Source organism: Eucyclogobius newberryi, unplaced genomic scaffold, assembly GCF_026437365.1.
Source record: "Eucyclogobius newberryi isolate DKJ021-1_F unplaced genomic scaffold, fEucNew1.0.hap1 SCAF_2, whole genome shotgun sequence".
Taxonomy (NCBI): Eukaryota; Metazoa; Chordata; class Actinopteri; order Gobiiformes; family Gobiidae; genus Eucyclogobius; species Eucyclogobius newberryi.
Window position 1 is genome coordinate 33,375,852 of NW_027315834.1, and position 21,775 is coordinate 33,397,626.

A 21,775-nucleotide genomic window follows, 5' to 3' on the forward strand; every position below is an offset into this window, starting at 1 on the left:
ATCACAAGATAGATTGTCTTGCTAAGTGTCTCCAGGGATTCATAAATTGATGCATGAAAGGTGATTTTTTTTGTTTTTGTTTAGTTTCATACTACTTTTAAAGATATAAAAAAGTAAAACATGTCCAACTGTACAAATGTGCTGTCTGATGCTTCCTCTGCGCTAAACTGGCTCCTCATCCCTCCCACTCCTCTCTGTCAGCTGCTCTTCCTCCATCCCCTCCCCTCGCCGTGCTGGACTCACGCTCTCTCTCTCTCTTTCTCTCCCTCTCTCAGGCAGTCTGTTGAAGCCACACACACGGATTAGAGGCTCGCTGTGAATGTCTGCTCTGAGACAAGCAGCCAGAAGACACACAGATAACAGCAAGCAAGGATAGTGGTGGATAAAGCAATTGATATTAGTCAGGTTGTCTCTTTTGCCGTTTCAGCATTATCCCAGAAGAGTTCCTACCTGCCTACCTGGAGCGGGACAATCCCAAAGAGACAAGTATCCTAACCGGACCCCCACACCCCCGGGAGCCATGTGATCCGCTCCACTGTACTCAGTCCCCCTTGTTTCACGCTCAGAGCTGGGGAACCAAAGGATTTTGTTCTTACCTGGAGGAGCCTTCACTTTGAGGGCTGGCGTTGTGAGGGACTAACCCGAGGGGAAGACGCTCATTTTGGGGCACTGGTTGGAGCGTAAGTGCCCCCTGGTCTCGGGAGGGCCAGCCGGCAGGACTCCACCCGCACCATGGATTACCTGTTGGGGATGGTGGTGTTGCTGTGCGGCGCGGTGCAGCCGCTGAGAGCACTGGAGCCCAAGCACACTGTACCCAGGCTAAAGCTGTCATTTAAGGGTAAGTCTACTGCTGACTCCGGGACATTCAGAATTGCGCTTTTATCCCCACACCAGCTGGGCCAGTAGTTTGACTCTTTGCCCGTGGGTGCTCTTTTCTCTCCTCATTCATTCTGTCCCACGTTGAGTAGCCGTTTTCCTCTATTTCTCTGAATGCCTTTGCCGGGCTCATTGTTTGTCACTCCACTCTAGATATATATTTTCTCTCTCTCTCCCATTAACTTGCTGCTTCTTACTGACCTGTATGCATCACAAGTGCACTATGCGTTTTACTCAGATTGGTTCCATATGCTGAAGCAAGGGGCTTGTACTGTATATATATATTGGACCTTGTTGGAGCATTTTCACATGTGTTGTCCCTTCTGCTGGTACAGTACAGTCCAGCTTTAACAGTACAGTCTTTTTTTTAACGGCTTCTGTCCCAAAACTCTTAAAATGGGTGTTACGCCTGAAAGCTTCATTCTTAATAGGTTGTTTCCATGCTTCTAATTACGACATCTAGCCTTTCAGGGTAGTTTATTCTTCAGTGCAAAACTATTGATTTAAATCCGTGGTGATAAATCATTTTTGCAAACTGGAGACAGAAAGGGAGCCACGTACTTATTGGGTCGTTTTTATATGTGTATGTTTTTGACGTACACAGTAAACATGTTATTCTCACAGCTTGTATGTTATTTTGAGAGGAGACTGCGGAGCGCCGGTTCTTCCTCTCCTCCCTCCCTTCCTCACCCGTCCTCTCTCTGTCTGGTTGTCTCTCTCACACCCTATGCTAAATCAGGCTCTTTGTAATAGCAGACTTTTCATCTTTTGGCTAGAAATAACCCATAACATTTTTGGCATTTTTTAGTAGTAGGCTTTTTTTTCCATTTAATGTCAGTGAAAGGCGGTCATTGTGGGTTGATGTCCTAAAACAAAATCGAAAAGTACATGGCTCGGCGTGTGGTCTGTCAGTTCTGAGTTTCGGTGAAAAATAAATTTTATGTGCCATGCTCTAACAGCTGAGAACATGGACTCTTCCTGTGTCTTTTTACTGTCACTCAAAGCTTTGGTTGTTCAGATAAATTCAACCCACATTGAGGGAAAATGGTCTTTTGCTCCTGAAGAGAGTCAGTTTTGATGTTTGTCACTCTAATTGCTTGTCTAACTTTAGCCGTCTCACTTGGTATAACTTATGTTTAGAGGCTTTCTATATGACATGCCTTATTCTTTATATGGAACTCAAGTTATAATTTTGGTATTTTTTCACTCTTTTCACATTCAAAAGTGAATTGTCCGCAAAACAGTCTTTACATTTTTTGCATTTCAAGGAGGGCAGGGTGGCAATGAATTTAATAGTTGATGACACACGTTAACCACAAGATCAACTCGAATCTGGAAAACATCACAGCCAAAACTTACCTGCATAAAGTCATAAATCCCCAGAGCTCCATCATGTCAGTCCACACAAAACTGAGCCTCAAGGCATGATGGGAAAATGTCAGCTAGTCTTTAAACCACCATCTGTTTAAAGAATGTGAGGATGGTTTTTCTGATCCTCTGCACCGTTCAATATGACAAGTTAACATCGCGATGACAACAATACAACACTAGAAGTATGCTATTAACTACATTGTGGTGCTAGTGATGGTTCTATTCACAGGAGAGCCCATTGAAGAGAAGTTATCATTCGCAAAAGTTGCATTTGAACAAAGGAAAATGTCAGTTATTTTAGTTTATATAAATACTTTGACTCTTTCAATTTGTTTGGGCTTGAAACCAGCACTAGATGTATGCTGACTTTTCATGTATGCTGTGTGAAGCACTTTGAATTACCTTGTGTACACATTCTGCTCTACAAATAGACTTCCCTTGCCTTGAACTAGTGTTTTTGACTTGAAGCTGTTTCTCCCTCAATTTCAGTTTGAAAAAAAAAAAAACATTTGTCAGACATCTTCTTGAAGAATACCAATACCAATTTAGAAATCTGTCAGCCCTGGCTCGTCTCCACACTGCAACACCTGGTTGAGCCATTTAGCTGCGTTTTGAGCCTGCAGACTTTGCATTTGCATTGTCTGGGAGCACATTTGATTCTGCCAGTGTTAACTGCTGTTGGGTTGTGCGCTCTCTCTGGTGTGTCCGTGTCTTTGTGTCACTTTTCAGCAGTGTCTGCATGTGCCTGTGTGTTCGCGGGGCTCGCAGGTGTTTGATGGCTCTTTTCGATGCCTGTCAGAGGACAATTCACAGTTAACGCCCACGCAGTTGAGGAGGTAAGGAGGGAAGGATGTAGGAGGCAGGGTGAGAGCCACAGAAGCCGGCGAGGCGATCAGATTTAATGAAGGAAATGCTGGCAGACTTACAGTAGACGACACAGGAGGAAAACTGAGGCTTTAGTTGTTAAGTGAAGTGTCATTCATCTCCCTCTCGCAGTGTAAAGCCGGCACAGTAATTAAGTCAAATAAACAACATGGGAGGAATCCTCTTGGGGAGGATAGTCAAGCAAGCGCTGAGCAAAACAGTCAGCCAGGCCCTTAAGCTGGACACAGAGAGAATGTGGAGGAGAACGTTTGCTGCGCCTCTAAATCGTAAGTTTTCCACTAACCTTGAGCAGCAAAATTGATTTATACAAGATTTTTTTGTTCAAAAACACACACAAAGCACTCACTCATTCTCTTCATTCTTGACAGGCGCTTGGATTGTTTGGGTTGGTGGTGATCAATGGTGTTTAGCAAAAAAAAAGAGTTGCCTTGGGATAGACTGACAAAAGTGTAGCTGCCAATCTGCACCATCAGCCCCTCCAACCACCAATCACTCACTCACACACAACATATACATATTAGGCAAAGTGGGTGAAGTGTCTTGCCCAAGGACACTACAGCCCATCCAATGAGATCCAGACTTTAATCTAGTAACTTCACATTCCAGAAGTATTCTCTCTTTTTCACCGTATTACATTATGCTGCAGAAATGTGGGCCATATTTTTGTAAGAAAGACGATATTTGCCTTGGACACTAAGTACAACATCTCTGTGTATTTTTTACACTGTGTTTTATCAATGTGTAATCTGTCAGCTAAGGCATGGTTTGGCATTTGCTGTTGAGCATTGGGCCCAGTCCCATGAAATCCCTCTTAAGTGGGAGCTGATGACACGCCTCGAGGGACATGTCTCTCGTCAGACAAAAATGAGTGATTTCCAACTTTTATGCAGGAGACAGGTCCATGAGTGCAGAGTGAGCAGTTTTAGAAGTGAGGCGGCTGAGGAATGGCAGCAGGTAGATACAATGACCTCTCCAGGGAGCGACTCTGAGCAACTGCACGGTCAATGATTTCCCAGTGGACTCAGTTAGACATTCAGAAGGATGTGACCATACAGGACACAGCCATGATCACACAAGTTAATGATTTTCTCCTTCAGTACTGGAATATCTTTTACTTTTCTCATCATAAGTAACATAAGGAGATGTACAAGCTTAAATATGAGTGTCAAATAATCTTGCTCAGGAACGATGTGGCATTCTTGGATATCGTATGAACCTCAGATTCATGGAGGAATATGCTTAAGTTTATCTTTAGTTTTCCTCTGAATGTTGTGACGGTTCAGCAGGGCGTTCTCAAATTTATATTGATACAGCAATATATTGTGAGTGATGAACACATGTTAAATGTCAAAGTTTATTATGAATTGCCAAGTAATACACTGAAATACCTTCTGGCTATCGCATTAAGGCTGAATATGTTGAGCTGACAAAGTGACAATTTTGTCCTGCTATTAAGACCATTGTGCATGAAATTCCAATGCATTTTTGTTATTCAACATAAGGAAAACATCCCATTTAATAAACTTATTTTTTAATTAGGCAATGCCCAGCCATATATTTCCATATGCCATTATGTATAAAAAATCTATCATCGGCTCCTTCTGGGAGTTTATTCTTCACTACGATTGGTTAAATATAGCTCATTCAGTCATTCACTCTGAGCTTTACAGAGCCTAATCAATATGAGACATGGACGTGTAAAGGGCAGAATCCTGCATTAAATGGAGAAATTGTGTATCATGACATGACCATATCACCAAAATACAAGTTTGTAACAGGGATAAGATCACAATTAGATTTTTCTTACCATATCGCGCAGCCTTATAGTCAAATGTATTAACAGAAGAAAATAACAGTAATACACAATATTTAGTGGTCTTTAAGATGTCTGCATATGTGTATGTGTTTTAACTTCTGATTGCCACAGAATATGTAATGCCTACACTCATTGATTACTCCATATCCTCACTCCATCACATCCCTTTCCCATTGTACTGTAAGAAACAATCAGAAGGAACACTGACCCCTAAAGGTCAATTGATGCACCCGCAACAAACTGTCGAGTAAAAGCCACTATACTGGAGACGGCCAATAAACCACAGCAGTGACCCTCTTGTGATCTCTTAAAAGGTTGCCAGAGACAGCCACAGTGAAAGTCCAAAGTGCTCATTAAAGAACATGATAATTAGTATAGGCCCTGTTAATTACGTAGCCTGTCGTATGACCTTTTAATGCCTTCACAGCCCCCCTTTTGCCAGACGGTTAAGTGGATGGAATGAAAGACTGAGACTTGGGAATCTGGAACAGGCTTGCAACCTTTCAAAATAGACACTCGATGTAGAACCGCACAAAACGCAGACTGGCTGTAGTGCCGTAATAAGAGGCCTGTCGGAGTGACTTTGAGAATGAGGGAAAGATTACTACAGGACATTCAGAAGAAAACATGCAAAACTATACTGTGGAATTGTACAGTAAGAAGAAAACATGCAAACACTACTGGAATAATTGTGATACTGTTGGGACGATAATTATCAATGTTTTGAATCTGCATTAACTGTCAAAATAAAATCTAGAGTCTAAACCTTCTACATTACAAGTACAACAAGTTTATTTATTTATTCAATGTTTTAAATGAAATAAAGTGCAATGTCTTTGTTATCAAGCCTTTATCTTTAGGAAAACCTGCTAACTCCTAACATTAGTGGGAATCAACATTTTGAGGACCTTTCAGCCTTTCAAAAGATACATTGTTTTGTTTTGAATTGTTAATTGCAATGACAACGGTGCAAATTGCGATCACTCTGAAATCCATGGACGAAATGAAGCAAAAATCAACAGCTCACACATTGCACAAAATTTCTTGCACTACAGGAATTACATTTGGTAGTATTCTGACTTTCCCAGTTGAAGTATGCCAAGTTTGTGGCTGTCTGAAACGTTCACTTTACATCCTTCATTTTGTGAGTAAACCTGAGTATTTCTGGTTTCAGCTCCTTCTGCCTTTTGTTGTATGTGACTGTGGTGTGGGCCGTGGCTGACTGAGCGGATGTAGATAATTAGAAGTTGTTCTTGCAGCGTGCTATAGCTCTCTCCCTCCATCACTTTCTCCCTCTCACGTCGGGCCTTTATTTCTGGCCCCTCGTTCGCCTTTCGTCTGCGGCGCGGTTGCTTTTTAGGAAACCTCAATACCGCACACTGTAAGTACGGCTAAAGAAGGCTCCCATAGTTTGTGTGTATTTGCGATTTTGCTGGTTGCTTTTCTTGTCTCTTTGATTGCAGCTCAGATACATATCTTTTTGGCCAGCGACTCCGAGGTGGACACACACAGGGATCTGCCTTGGCCTGGCATTATATTTGTTTTACCTCAGAAAATACATCTATAAACGATGTTATAGAGCATGGCGTTTTATTCAGCTAATGCAATAGTTCTAGGCGATGTTCTGTAGTAGTATCTAAAAGAAATATCAGTGCAAGAATGTTTGAACTTTAATAAACTGCTGTAAAAACTGTGCAACATAGACGTTCTCAAAGGTCCAGTCTGAGAAAACTTCCTTAAGTCAATGTCCAGACAGTCACTGAGTCTCTTATTTATTCGCTATAAAGTTATTTCTCACAATGCAGTCTACCATTTAATCGTATATATCTGATTTAAATAATAATGATGTGATGATAGAATATAAAGCTGACACTGAATGCAGCTGATTTCCATATCATGCAGAAAACCTTTCCCACATACATTCACACATGTGTTCTAAATATGAGGCACGTCTGTCTCTCTCAGAGCGGGGCAAAAAGTGAAAGGATTAGCACGCACCTCTCACTTCGCTCGTCGCTCTAAATGTGCGGAAAACTTCTGTGTGGCAAAGCGATCAGAGTGCGCACCACTTCTTTCTTTTTTAGTCAGATAATAACACGAGTCACGACTGATCTCCAGAGCTGTTAAAATTCTTGGTTAAGTACATAGTTTGGTGTCAGAGGAGAGTAAAAGCCAGTGTTTTTAGTCTTAACCCTTAAAACACATTTACATTCTACAGTATAAATACACCAAACATCACCCACATATTTATCCAATAGAAGACTTTATTCAAATACTGACTTTTTAGAACTAAATTTGTAAACATATTTCATTTTAAACATATTCTAATCACTCATCTAAACACATTGTTTTTAAACCTCTGAAGATTATAGTATTTTCCCTTCTATTAAAGTACTTTCAATAAGAGGGGAAAAATCTATTGTAGTACTTTCAATAAGAGGGGAAAATATTATAGTACTTTCAATAAGAGGGGAAAATATTATAGTACTTTCAATAAGAGGGGAAAAATCTATTATAGTACTTTCAATAAGAGGGGAAAATATTATAGTACTTTCAATAAGAGGGGAAAAATCTATTATAGTACTTTCAATAAGAGGGGAAAATATTATAGTACTTTCAATAAGAGGGGAAAATATTATAGTACTTTCAATAAGAGGGGAATAATCTATTATAGTACTTTCAATAAGAGGGGAAAATATTATAGTACTTTCAATAAGAGGGGAATAATCTATTATAGTACTTTCAATAAGAGGGGAAAATATTATAGTACTTTCAATAAGAGGGGAAAAATCTATTATAGTACTTTCAATAAGAGGGGAAAATATTATAGTACTTTCAATAAGAGGGGAAAATATTATAGTACTTTCAATAAGAGGGGAAAAATCTAGTATAGTACTTTCAATAAGAGGGGAAAAATATTATAGTACTTTCAATAAGAGGGGAAAAATCTATTATAGTACTTTCAATAAGAGGGGAAAAATATTATAGTACTTTCAATAAGAGGGGAAAAATTGGTTTTAAAATGTTTATCCCTCATCATTCGTTATTTGTATTTTGATTGATTTGTGTATATTTTCGAAATGATGATCTATGCATGTTATAGTTTAATACTAAATGCTAGATTGGTAGAAAAAAAGCACATGTCTTCTTAAGGGACAGCAGCAAAAAAGTGTGCAAAAGAGAAGTTAATGAACATACAAAAGAAGTATCTTGGCTCCATTCACATACATTTTAGCCTGTGTGGATATTGCGCCCATGCGGGACAAATATGCCGCTCCTTTGCATCTGTGTTTTGGGGAGTATGAGCTTGGGTTACAGCCGGCTGCAGACTGCTCCGCTGTGGGTATGAATGGGTCCTGCCACCTGCTGAAGCTTGTCAGTCACATGGACACGGGGTGCACCACTCAATCAGCACAGAGTCGAGTTACAAATGAGGGGGACATCTCTGAGGAAAAAAGCACCCACAAAACACACACGGACGAAAGCACAGGCAGGGAAAAAGGGAAAGTTAAGCGCATAATCAGAATTACTTGGCATAATTGCAAAGATGTGCAGAGGTGTTAATCTCACCGCCACTAACGACTTTAAATGACACTTTAAGGTTACTTATAATGACTTGTCTTTGAAGTGCTTAACAGTCTTTGTAGCTGGCAATATCAGAATCAGAATCAGAAAAGATTTATTGCCATTGTCAGTGAACAAAATTCACAGGCTAGGAACTTGTTTTGGCTTTGGTAAAATCGTTCTTTCCTTTCATTTGGTCTGTGTTTGTTTAAGGGAAAGTAGGACTGTATCACAAACTGAATATCTGTGATATGCTGCAATGTATCACAATTATGATTATAATCATACATATTTTTAATTAGCCCAGTCAGTTATAAACAATTACCACAAAAAATATTAACATTAAATCAGAGGGTTTTTTTCAGCACACTTTACAATTCATTTTGATTTTAAATAATACATACTATATTTATTTTTACTTAAACCCTGGCATGGAGCATCATTTTATATTTACATTGTAAATTACAATATTGATATAAAATGGCTTAATGCAGAAAGGGGACCATCGATTCTTGTCAATGTAGACTGCAACAAAAATTCATATACATATTTTTATTTATTTTTAACGCCGGCTAATGGCGGCTAGAATACCATTTTGAATCTTAAATGTGATGACCCAGTGTCAAAATATTGCAAATCTTTGCGATAAAGTACAGAGCTGTGGGCGGAAACAGGGTAGGTGTTTTTTTGTGTTACAGTTATTGTTTAAACCAACACCACCATTTAACAATTATTACTGAGACCACCACCACAAGACAACAGGGAAATCTTTAATTTTCTTCTCAGCATTGTCTAACAGCACATTATTTTTCAAGTTTGTCAGCAGTTTTATGAAAGTCAACATTCTGAATGAAAAAAATCAAGTTAATGAGACAAAAACAGTCTAATTAAAAAGTAGTTTACCGGTGCCTGCAGGTGTATTTTTTGGACTAGATTGAAGTAAAAAAGACTACATTTTGCTTCTATTATTGTCATGATTATTATTTTTTGGTTCTTACAATTATAATGTAACCGGAATAATCACAACTAATGATAAACCAAATCATCTTGACATCCCTAATAGCAGGTAGATGGAAACAGGAAGTTTTGAGCACTCAAGCCTTAAATGTGGGACAATACAGGATCACTCAAATTTAATTTCTCAGTGAAAAATGTACTTTGAGAACCCTAATGATGAGGGAAAAGCTCATAAACGTTTAACATAATATGTCTTCTTGAACCTGAAATTTAAACATGCCAAAAACATTTGATACTCTAATTTTCCTCCCATTTTTCAACATAATTATAGTTTTATTAGATTTTTCCTTGTAATTTCCATGGGAATCTTCTATCTGCACTCAATTTAGTTTGGCTTTGTTTTGCATTTACATCACAAATATTCTACTGCCTCTTCCCAGTGTGTCACAAAAGCCTCACATTATGGTGGAAATGGTTTTGTTCATTAGACGTGTGCACTGTCACAGTTTGCCAGCGACACTTTCAGATGTGTAGCTTTGCCTCATTAATTCCCAATAAAATGGCAGCGGTGACATTCGGCTCCACGTCTCAGCTGACAGGCCACACTAACAGGCAGCGGCTCCAGACATGACCACGCTAACCACAGCCTGCTTCCTTTCAAAGTTCATTCATCAAACTTCACTCCACAACAGCACATCTCCCACTGCTACGGAGCAAAGAACACCGTTTGGATTCCTGCCTTTGTGCACAGAATAATCCATTATTATTCTGCTTTCATATTGAGATAAGTCACTTTTCATTTGCAAACAGCACAAAGTGAACCGGTTTCTTTGCTGCGATCACATTCTAGTTTTGTTTTCTGCAGAGATCTAGTTTTTAAACCTATATTTTTGTGTATGAGAATGTCCACAAATATATTGAAACTGCAGAGACATTTCAATAGAAACTACATTATAATAGAGACAAATATATATGTTTCACTCAAGCCTAAAATGTACAAGGGATGTTATTATTAGGTTCATTTGTGACAATTTTAGGTAACAATTGTAAGAGAACTAAAACATGACAATAGTGACAATTTTACAAGAAACATAAGTCATTTCTTTTCAATCTCACCAAAATAAATGTATATATAAAATAAAAAATGTTTTTTTAATCTGTCTGTTTAAGTAACTTTTACTTCACTTTATCATTCAGGAAGTTCTGGTCACACAATGAGTATTAAAATATTAGATAAAGTGAATGAAAGTGAATGAAATACTTCAATAATGTCAATAATCATATGCAAAAAATGTAATACTGTGACGTCCCGAATTACAACTTACACATTTTTTTTGTTTTCATCGTACAGAAATTATGCTTATTCTTATTATGCTGCACTAAGCAGCATTTTTTTTAATTCGATTTTTTATTTTTTTCTGTGTTTATTATGTGTTTAATTAGCTTCTTCTTCTATGCAAGCTGACACTTTTGTAATCCAGTTGTCCTTTATTGTCGTTTATCTCAATCGTGTTTCATCCAACTTAAGAGACCAGCCCATTATTTCCGTTCGAATGTCAGTGTGCATTTGTGAGCTCGGCCAAGTCGCTGTGGGTTTCTCCTAAACGAAATGTGAAACAAAGAGCCGGAGCAGCCTCGTTATAGCAGTCGCAGTATTTAGTGGAGTGCGAGTGGGTTTGCTGTGGCGGGCACGGCCGAGCCCCGGGCCGTCTGTGGTCTGCGCGGTCCAGTCGGCCAATGACAGGCGGAGACGCTCACTAATGAAACGGTTCCATATCCAACCGAGCTTTAGCTGCATGGGATTTTCAAACACTGGATTTGGGTTCTTTGCTTTTATTCATTTAGTCATTATGTTTAATCTCTCTGCCTGTCTCTATCCTCCGGCCTCTTTTTTTTTTTTTTTTTTCTTGTGTCAACTCTCTCAGTACATGCGGCCCTTATACTTGATGTCCTTCTTCACTTTACTGGCTTTGGGTCTCTGGAGGGAACAGGAATGCCTTTGTGGTGACAGGGAAATCGAGCAGTCGGCTTAAATAAGACAAATGGGGCGGCGTGGTCAAATTCATCACTTCCTTAAAGCGTAGTCATATACAAAGATTTATGTGGTTTGGAACAGAGCTGCGTTATTCGGCCGGGGAAATGTAAGAGACGGAATAGGAATTGTCATAAAATACAATACTCTATAAAAAGAAGAACTGCGGCTATTGGAACGTTGTGCTAGCTTTTGCATTGATGGTTAAAGAAATCAAAACAAATCAAAATGACATAGGCCATAAATCTGTTTGAAGAATGCATTTAGAAGTGAATGTGTAATTGTAATGTACTTACGCATTAAAAACTATGACATTTATTAACATTTTACTACAATTTCTGCGAGTTCAAGAAGGTGGTCGTTATTACAAATGTAAAACAATAATAGCCTTCTTAATAAGAGACAATATGTAACTTCTAGAAACACCCATTTTGTCTACGTTTTTTGTTTTTGTTGCCATGAAATAAAACAAATGTATAAACTAGTCATGGGTGATATATGGCAAAAAAGAACCACAATTTGTTTTCCTCATATGGATCAATCTTTTTTGAAAATAGTATATATATATATATATATATATATATATATATATATATATATATATATATATATATATATATATATATATATATTCAAAAGCCCAAAAAAATCACCTTTATAAATTGAGTTCATGAACATAAAAAATACTTTAAATCAGTGCATCTTAACACAACAAATAATCCAGTATCCCCCTCCAAAGTCTGAACTCCAATTAGGTGTAGACCTCTGGATTAAAAGGCCCAGAGCTTATTGTTGATGATTAAAAATGACACTTTTATTAATATTTTTTGACAAATGTTCAGACGACCCTTTTGCTCGGTACCGTCTCAGCTTCACCTGAATGAGAAATCCATTGACACGGGTTGTTTTATAAGGACCATCCGTTGTCGTGGAAACTAGCCCACACCTGCTACTGTGCTTAGCGAGAAAGAAAAGAGCCGGGGCAAATAGGGTGCGGAGGTGAACTTTGGAGGTATGTGTGGATATCCCTGAAGCTTGGGATAATATTTGAACACTTTGTTAAGTAAAGCCCTCTGCAAATCCCCATTGGCTGAGCGTCTCGTCTCTTTACAGACACCTGTGTTTTGTGGCAAAGGCCATCATAAGAGCGGCTAAATGTGAGCCGCACCACACACCGAGAATAAAGAGCAAACTGGACGGAGAGTTGGGGAGGTCTGGGCCAGCGACGTGCCAAACCCAAACCACTGCAGATATTACTGTCCTCTGTGACTTACTTTGTGTTTGAAAGATAAACACAAGTCATTCTCCAGACCCACGCATTTAAGGTCGTGTAGTTTTTCCTCCCAAACTGTCAATGGAGTTTCAGATGCTGATTTCGACATACTCGACGTGCATATTGTGCATGGTTTTACACATCGAACATGAATGCATTGCCAGCTTTCGACATAAGTATTGTCCACGTGGCTTGGACTGACATTCGTACATAAATTAATTATAAATTGCTCGCTCTTACTTTATGTTCGTTTGGTCCACTTTTTTTGTTATCCGTTGCATGTCTGTTGTGGTGTTGTTAGCCAGCTGCAGTAGACTTTATACTACATTTCTGTCGCAAGTCAAGTATAGTCAACCTTCAAAAGCAAATGTATACGATGTGTCTTCTTAGTTTGAATTGCAAAGATGTATGGGATTATACTTTCTCAATGTTACTTGCAAATAAACTCTATATATAATGCATCTTGAAGCCTATACATTTTACAAAGTGAATAAGTAGTTCATAGTTTTCCTCTATCAGACGGGCCTTTTATGTTTGGTGTCACTCAAAGCGACGTTCCCCACTGAACGTACACAGTCAGATAAGCATCATGTAATGCCCTGTCGCCTTCCCTTTATGAGCGCTCATCACTGCGCTGCTCGAGCTGCATGTGGGCGTCTAAACGGGCTGTCTGCGGGAGGAGGGGACTGGAGAGTGCTTCACAGACAAATGCACTTGAAATGTAAATGTGATTCTTCTAGTTTAATTCAGGAGCTTTTAAAAGACAAGAGCCAGGTTGTTTTGCATAATGAGGTTTGATGGAGAGACACATTATCATTTATGTGAATGGATAGGTAGAGTTTCAAATGGTCCCATGGGAATATTACAATATATTCTTTTGTTGGACATGTGACACAAAATATATAGCATTGTTTTATATTACCTGCAACTGTAAAGTATCATAAATATTTAAATTTGTGCAAAATCAACTTTTAACCAAGTTATAATTGGTTTCTCTTCTCAATTAGCAGCTCATTTGTGATTCATCATTCACTGTTCTCTATTGTGAACGGTGAAATGTCTTAATAATGAATTTATTAAGTTGTGGTCATGGATCATTTTATTTAGCAATGCCCAATTCTCAAGACCAAATCTTGATTGTTAATGTTAACAATGTACACTATGTCCTTTTCTCGTTCATCTGCCCTCTAGTGTAGTGGTTGGGACCCCCTATGGTCGTGAAGCATGTGCTGGGGGTCATGAGATGATTTCAATATGTACTGTTAAAATTATGACACCGCATTTAATCTATTGTTTAATTGAAAACAGTTTTAGTGAAATTGGTGCAAATAATATGATAAACTACTAAAATAAATACAAATAAACCTAATTTTAAATAGTTTGAAACTTGAAATTAATATAGACAGCTATTTCACGTTGTTGTTAGGGTCCCAAGTCAGTTTCATGGTTATTTTGGGGATCCCGGACTGAAAAGATTGGGAACCCCTGCTCTAGCATGTAGTGATTTACATTCTAATATTGTTTTTCAATCAATAATAAAAATACTCCATATTTGACGACCCTTTATGTTTTTAATAGATCATCTTAAAATTGTTGTTATTTGCTGTGATCAATGTATGATCATAATTAGAAAGAAGGTTACATATGTATATTTTGTTTGGGGTCAACATTTCCATTTTCTTGTGTTCAAGTGATTTTCCCACTTCTGACTGGGATTCTTGGACCAGTGCAGGTCAACAATGTGATAATGTGAACTGTTTTTTTTTTTGCCCTGTAGTAGCTGCGTTTGTAGGTATTTCCCAAGTGCAATGCTGTACTATGATAATGATCGACTGAATTGAACAAAGAATTTGGACATATAGACACAGGTGCATGTACATATTTACATACAGTCTCTGTATAATGGTGTTTGCATAGTCCACCTGGATGTTTGCACTGTCTGAAGTAAATGTGTGTGTGAAAAACTGCTCAAGCTGGAAAAGAATCTATAAAAGACACAGATTACAGTGTCATCCAGACAATGCTTTATTGGCAAGTATTTAGTATCACATTGGGGGAACTAATATATCTGTGTACACACTCTCAATTTATGGGAATGTAATCCTTTATTATTATAACCATTTTAGCGATATGAGGCAAGATTCAGATAGGGGTTAAAATAAGTTAAGTTTAAGGTTTAAGTTTAGGTTACAACAAAAACAACTTAAATCTTAAACTTAGTAATGATTGATGTTATAGTCATTCTCCAGGCATGGAAACACATCACGTGTGTGTTAATGTGTGTGTTTTCTGTGTCTTAAAAGTAGAAGTTGCTGAGTTGGGTGATGTTCCCTGGATGGTGCAGTCTAAGCAAAATCACTGATTGAATTACAACTGTTGTTTGTTGTGGCCATGTTGAGGCAGAATGGAGGTGCTGTAAACATATAGGTCAATATTAATATATGTATGTCACTCCAGGGGTGTGCAGTCCAGTCCACTGCGTATATTCAGTGCTCTAGTTTCCTCAGTGTTTAGATTGGAGGTCCTTAGGTACTCATGCCCCAGTTCCTCTAAATCTTCAAATTGTAGTCGATTCTTGCTGAGATAAAGCCGCTCGGTGTGTATTTTTATTGGTGAACTCGGTGTCGGAGATCAGCACGTGTTGAAATGTGCATGTGTGTTTTTGTTCTTTGGCCCAAACAGAAGGAATGTTTCGTGACCAAGCTCCAAGGATCCAGACTTCCCGGCTCTAAATTTTAGATTTTACCATGAGATGACACAGTTGGGCTGTGCCAAAGGCGCAAGCATAAGCGGGAAAAGATATCTTCAGAAATCAGAGAAGCCAAGTGACTTTATTGGTCTGCATTTTTTATGCTTCAGTCCTCAGGTTTCTGTGTGTGCATTCTTAATAAAGCTCTTGTTAAATTAAAGTGTGACCAGCGCTGTATAGTACTATTGTATACAAGCTTCTTCAAAATGTGATTTTTCATGTGGCGTGCATCCTACAAAAACAAGTGATCACTATGGATCTTACGATTGTTGGGTTAATCAATAATTGTTATTATGTAATTCAAAATATAATCGTAAGAACTAATAAGTTATCATCGTGAGAATCATAGGCAGCAATTAATAATTTCTGGTCTATAAATTCTCCCAAAATATTCATAAAACTAGACTTGTAAAAGAAAGCAAATGAAGGATTTGACTGTTTTGGTCGTAGTGAATAATCATAAAATGAGGATGTTTCTGTTATAAAAAATGTGATATCGTGATAACTTTAGTGACCCATTAATTTGGTGCTAAATGGAAAATGTATATAATATATCTTAAGATGTATTTTTGTGAACAAAAGCCCTGATTTTTGGTGGTGATGAAGTGTACTGTGAATTCATTGAGACTTAGTGTTTTACATTCTAATAGCATGGATTTCAAATTGCAGACATGCACTAGTATTTAACTACCACTAAAGCTGATAAATAAACATTTAAAAAGTGTTCAAGCATGTTTAGTAGATGTGGGCAATATATTTGAATTTAGATAATATCGTGAATGTTGTTTTGAAGGTATGCTACTACGGTATAGGTATTTTAATATTATGTATATCGTTTATAGCAAAAACAGAGAAATTAAAATGAAATATCGTTATGTTGTATAAATCTTAAATAATATATAAGGTGATATTTCACTACTTAAAAAAAAAACATTTTACAGATATGTATTTATTTTAAATGTATTAGTTTCTTTAACAGGGACAATGTTAAAAACATTGGGTCACTCTAAAAAGCATCAATATTAAAAACATACAATGTGAAATTGTACAAATTATACGCATTTTAAGATGTTTTTTATGACACATGTCTGTTGGAAAGTATTGTCTGACTATCATTATCAAGATACTTCAAAAAAAATATTTTTGTCAATATCACCCAGCCCTAGTTTGTAGTTCTGCCTTTTCTATGAAGTACATCTATTTTTGTCGTTCAGCCCTTCCTTTAGCAGCTTATATCCTTTGTGCCAGGGTGTTGGCCTGACCAGCAGGAGCATAAATACCTCCACTCTCTCACATCCATGCATGCACGCTCAGCCCATCTGCGATTCAATGCTCCCAAACCCCGAGCACCTCCAACGACCTCCATCGGACCCACGCCCACCTTCTCCTTCTTCTTAAACACATATCCTGAAACGGGCCTGACGCAGATGAGCTGTGACTGTCTTTATTGGGTGACAACCACTCCCCTCTCCTTTCCCACTCTCAGTTTCCCTCTTTCTTGCTTTCTATACACACTACTTCCTTCTCTCAATACCTTCTTTTATGTAGACACAGATGTCCAAGATCTTCCACACACACTTCGAGTGGGCACAGATGGCTCCTATAGCAGTCAGTCAATCAGAGCTCCGCTGGGAGGGCAGGCCACTACAGAGCCCGTGTACAGTGTCGATACATGTTGTCGGGACGTGGGATATGTCTCAGGGTTTGGTGAGGGCCTGTGCTGGTGACACTGATGATGATGAACGATGTTGTGTGAGAGGAAAAGTGATGCATTAAAGGCTTGTACCTGGGGTGATAGCAAAAACCACATGTTTTAGTTTTTTTGTCTCCAATGAACCCCTGAGGGACAGATGGATTTTGCGTTGATTCAATTTTTATGCATTTAATTGAAGACCTGCGTTACACCTCATCACCGTTGTTTACTTCATCAGGAAAAATATTTAGGGGATTTTATTTAGGGCTGCAGTGATTTACCTAAATAGTATTGTATACAATTATTGCCTTTCACGTTGGTGCATTACAAGTATTGGAATAAAAAATAATAATATGATAATTAAACTTGAACCTAATTAGAATAATTGCTTGACAGATTTCAGTGGAGCTTGTCCTTTGAACACACTGACAGGAAGAATGTAGTGAGATACACGTGCCGTCACCCTCATCTAAAAGTAAATTTACATAATAAGGCCTTTACAGCTAAATGCCACCTACACCCACATGAACTCACACGCTGTCTGCATGGCCCAACACCAGATGAATTATTTAACCAATCACACGGCTCAACAGTCTGAACTGTGTCTCTGATTGGGACATGCTGTGTTCACTCTGAATGTCTCACGCTATACTTGAGTGACATATGTGAGTGTGCGGAGCAGGACACAAAACAAGGTGTAAATTATCTTTGTGCTGTTTCAGCATCACTCTCAGAGACAATACTGATTCATCAAAACATTATGTTTTTCTTAATCCATTCTGGATAAAACTTAATTATTATGTCTGATTGTTCTATGCAATGAAGATTTCTATAAAGATTTTTTTTCTTCCCTTTGTTTTGCAGAGATGTTGGAGTCTAGTAATCTTGTAACCTACAATGGCCAAGCCAACAGTTCGAGCTATGATGCATTTCTACTTGATGAGGAGCGAGGAAGGTTATTGGTGGGTGCAGAGGACCACATCTTCTCTTTTGACCTTGTGAACATTAACAGAGACCACAGAATGGTAAGGATTCCCCTACACTCTGCTATACTTTTCTCATCACTTCACCTCTCCGTCTGCTGTCTCTGGAGACCATAACTCTTTCTTCCCCTGCTCTTTTCATCCCTCTCTCTGTCTGGTCCAGACAGGGCAGTCCATAATTCCATTACAGCACCTGGACTAGGTTAGCTGCTCTTTTATCTGATTGGGGCGCTCTCAGACCGACAGCCTGCAGGCTGCACACAGGGGCAGCAGTTCTACAGGACTCATGAATGCCTTGTCAGTGTCTCTAAAGATATTTCCCTCTGGCATGTGTGTCTGTTTTATTTCTTTTTCTTTGTTCAAAAAACTACTGATTATTCAAAGTAATTACTGTGCAACTTATATTTCTTGAATAAATCTTTAGTAAACCATTACAGACAATGAATCAGTGCTCTTATGTTTGCACTATGGTCCCTTTCAAAGTCGCTGTTGGACACATATTCATGCAGTGCCTGAGCCGGTCCACATGTGTGGCCAAAGGCGACTCCCGCTCTCTGGATATAGAGGATATAATCATTTCCTCGCTGTTGCAGCTCACACACCACAGTCATGCTCCATGTGTATTTATATTCTGACACCGGGGGCTACAGACGGATCTGCCTTTAGGGCAACACTAAGCCATTATTTATTTGACAACCTATCCTATCCCTCAAAGAACAAAGTGCAACCATATGCTAGAGATTGTAACTGTAAAACCGAGATTCACTTTGATTGAGACTTTGAGAACAGAAAATTTGGTAATAAGTGGAGACTAGAATATGTATTTGTTCATTGATTTAAAAAGCCTCTCCTCACCTCCTGCTTGATGTGATTTTGTCTCACAGATTGCGTGGCCTGCCACTCCCTCAAAACGAGACGAATGCAAGTGGGCAGGAAAAGATTTAGGGGTAAGTCTGCCCTCACCATGAACACATTTAGAGACTCATAACTGTCAGATATCACACATGACAATCAGAATTTTTCATGACGAATCTATGTTTTGCTGTTTGTGACATTTCATATTATAAAATACATTCTTATTTTCATTGGAGAGTGATTTTGTACAGTGTGTCCAGTCCGTGTATATTTACTATGTGAAAGGGCGTTGTTTGAATTCCCTGTATCCACCCACATTGTTGTAACACATGTGTTGTACTGGATCCATAATAGAGATTAGAATTGTGTCGTCACACCTCACAGAAGTTCCACTTACCCTGATAAATTCACCAGTAGTGAACCAACAGATTATATGTTTTTTACTAATGCATCTCTATGGACGCTGGGCACACCTTGCCAGTAAAGTCAAGTTTGTACATGTCATTAGGCTTTGTTTGTGTTCTGAACTGAAAGTGTTATCACATTGTTACCATTTGGTTCATATCTGATTTTAATTTCACGGCTGGTTTGGTCCTGAATGCAGTGAGTGAAGGGTATTTCTGGGGATTATCCTGAATTACATACTTCCAAATATCCCAAGGATTCCACTAACCCAGCATTTTGGGTTGTACATTCACATCTAAGTCGCAACCACACATGACACAGTGCGAAGCGGGTGCCAAATCTCACAAAACTCAGTGATGAGGTATTTGCGTGATGTGTGAAAATGTTTACTCTTGAAAATGAGGCAGTGAGAGCGGAGTCGGAGTGCCCTGATTAGGACATTGCCAGAGCGTTTGGAGAGTGCTCTCAAAGTGGTGCATTTCCCCCAAACCACAATTTACAGTCGACCACAGAACAAATGTAACAGCTGCCTTTCTCCAAAAATGCCTGATGGCTGTATCACTCAATTGGCAACACAAGCCTGTAACATGGCCCACGATGTTGCAGAGCATACGAAGAAGAGAAGTGAATTCTCCAGAGTCTGATGTTATTGCAGAGGTTATTAGATTTGAACTAGTTATTTGTTTTTGTCAGAGGTGGAAGAATTTCTCAAAACGGTAAATTCCTGTTTACTTCATAATAACGTACATATGTTATATATTGTACATTGAGACCTTTAAATACAATAGCAACCAAATAAACGTTGAAATATGGTGATTGAAGGCTTTGAAAATATTTCTCTAAAATATATAACTCAGAAATTGCTCCCTTTTTTTACTTTTTGATTTAAAAACGCCACCATCTTTGTTGTAAAATGTATATTTGTATGTGTTTTAGTTTTATTCCAGATAATGATTAGTCAATTAATCGTTGCAGCCCATGGTTAATTGCGCCATACTTTCTCTCTTTATTTAATCACAATATTGATTAAATTTTCATATATGTCCTAAAAAAAGTAATGTTTTACTTATATATTTAGCTGAAAATACCTCAGCTTTGAGTAAACTAAACAACACAGTTTTACCCCCCACTCAATGGACTGACCTGAAGACAGCCAGGTCAAACCCTACACAGGGGTTGATGAAATGTATATACCGTAATAGACGTAAGAAGGTCTTTGGGGGGTGGACGGGAGCTGCTGTTGGACATTTGAAACACACAGGGTAAAATCATTAGTCAGAATTTCGGGTCAGCCGCAATACGAAGTGCAATTAATTTAATCTTCCACTGCCAACCCAGCGACGGGCTTGTGGTTCAAATTGGCATCACTGTGTCGGGGCAGTGGTGGTAAATATATCCCACACATTTAAAGGTGTGAATACTTTGATAATCCCTGTCAAATTTCAGCTCTAAATAATTACAGAGTAAAAATACACATGAGCTTAGGCGTGAAAGGAACCAGCAACATCAGTTTTTGGAGAAGAAAAACAGCAGAGATCCAAAAGTCAATTCCTCTTAGCTCTGGAAAATGTCAAGACCTTTATCCATTTACTGTGTGTCACTTGAGGAGTGTAATTGTGTCTTCAAAACAAATGTGGGAAGTTTTTCTGTAGCCTAAGGAGATACATGTGGCACAAAGAAGAAGATAATTTAGCTGTCTTCTGCACTCCCAAATCCCCAAGCTTGTGCACATATTTGTTAGATGGATAGCGATGATGTATTTATAATTAGCCAAACCCCAGCCTAATCTCTTAAACACATGTGCCCAAATCAGTTCCTCTGAGCTGCTAATGAGCCTCCCACATTAACCAATCCTGTTGATTAGCACTTTAATAAACAGTCTCACACCACCGGGACTATAGCAACATGTGCCGCTGCGCCAACTCAAATAGCGTCAGTAAGTTCTAACATGTGAAACATTAAAGATGTGAAGTATATAGGCTGCACGTACAGGTTGGGTTTCCTTAAAAAGAGACTCCATTGTGAGGACATTACAAGTGGAAAGTCCCAGTTTAAGCGAAATACCAGCCGAATTATGAATGTGTATTATTTTCTGCTTTTGATTAGTCTCTATTTCTTTATCTAGAGCTACCCGCATATTAAAAGTGTCAACGTCATTTTCTCAAGGATTAAAACTGATTTGGTGCGAGGGCCAGCAGTGAACTTTGGAGAATTATACATCATAACATTTGCAAAGATGTCTGAAAAATAACTGGATGGTTTGCCAGTGTAGTAAACTCAACAGTATGGATTACTAGATAAATAGAGGGCGTTATT

General features: G+C 38.5%; 1 protein-coding gene across 1 annotated transcript in view; it reads left to right on the top strand.

The window, feature by feature from the left end:
* The first annotated feature begins 278 nt into the window (after window positions 1-278).
* The window catches only part of sema3aa (sema domain, immunoglobulin domain (Ig), short basic domain, secreted, (semaphorin) 3Aa), a 36,251-nt gene continuing 14,754 nt past the window's right edge, over window positions 279-21,775 (top strand). Inside the window, exons 1-3 of the mRNA XM_072455079.1 lie at window positions 279-838; window positions 18,081-18,241; window positions 19,084-19,146. Coding sequence (XP_072311180.1) covers window positions 733-838; window positions 18,081-18,241; window positions 19,084-19,146 — 330 coding nt within the window. The 5' untranslated portion in view covers window positions 279-732. The remainder of the gene's footprint in view (window positions 839-18,080; window positions 18,242-19,083; window positions 19,147-21,775) is intronic.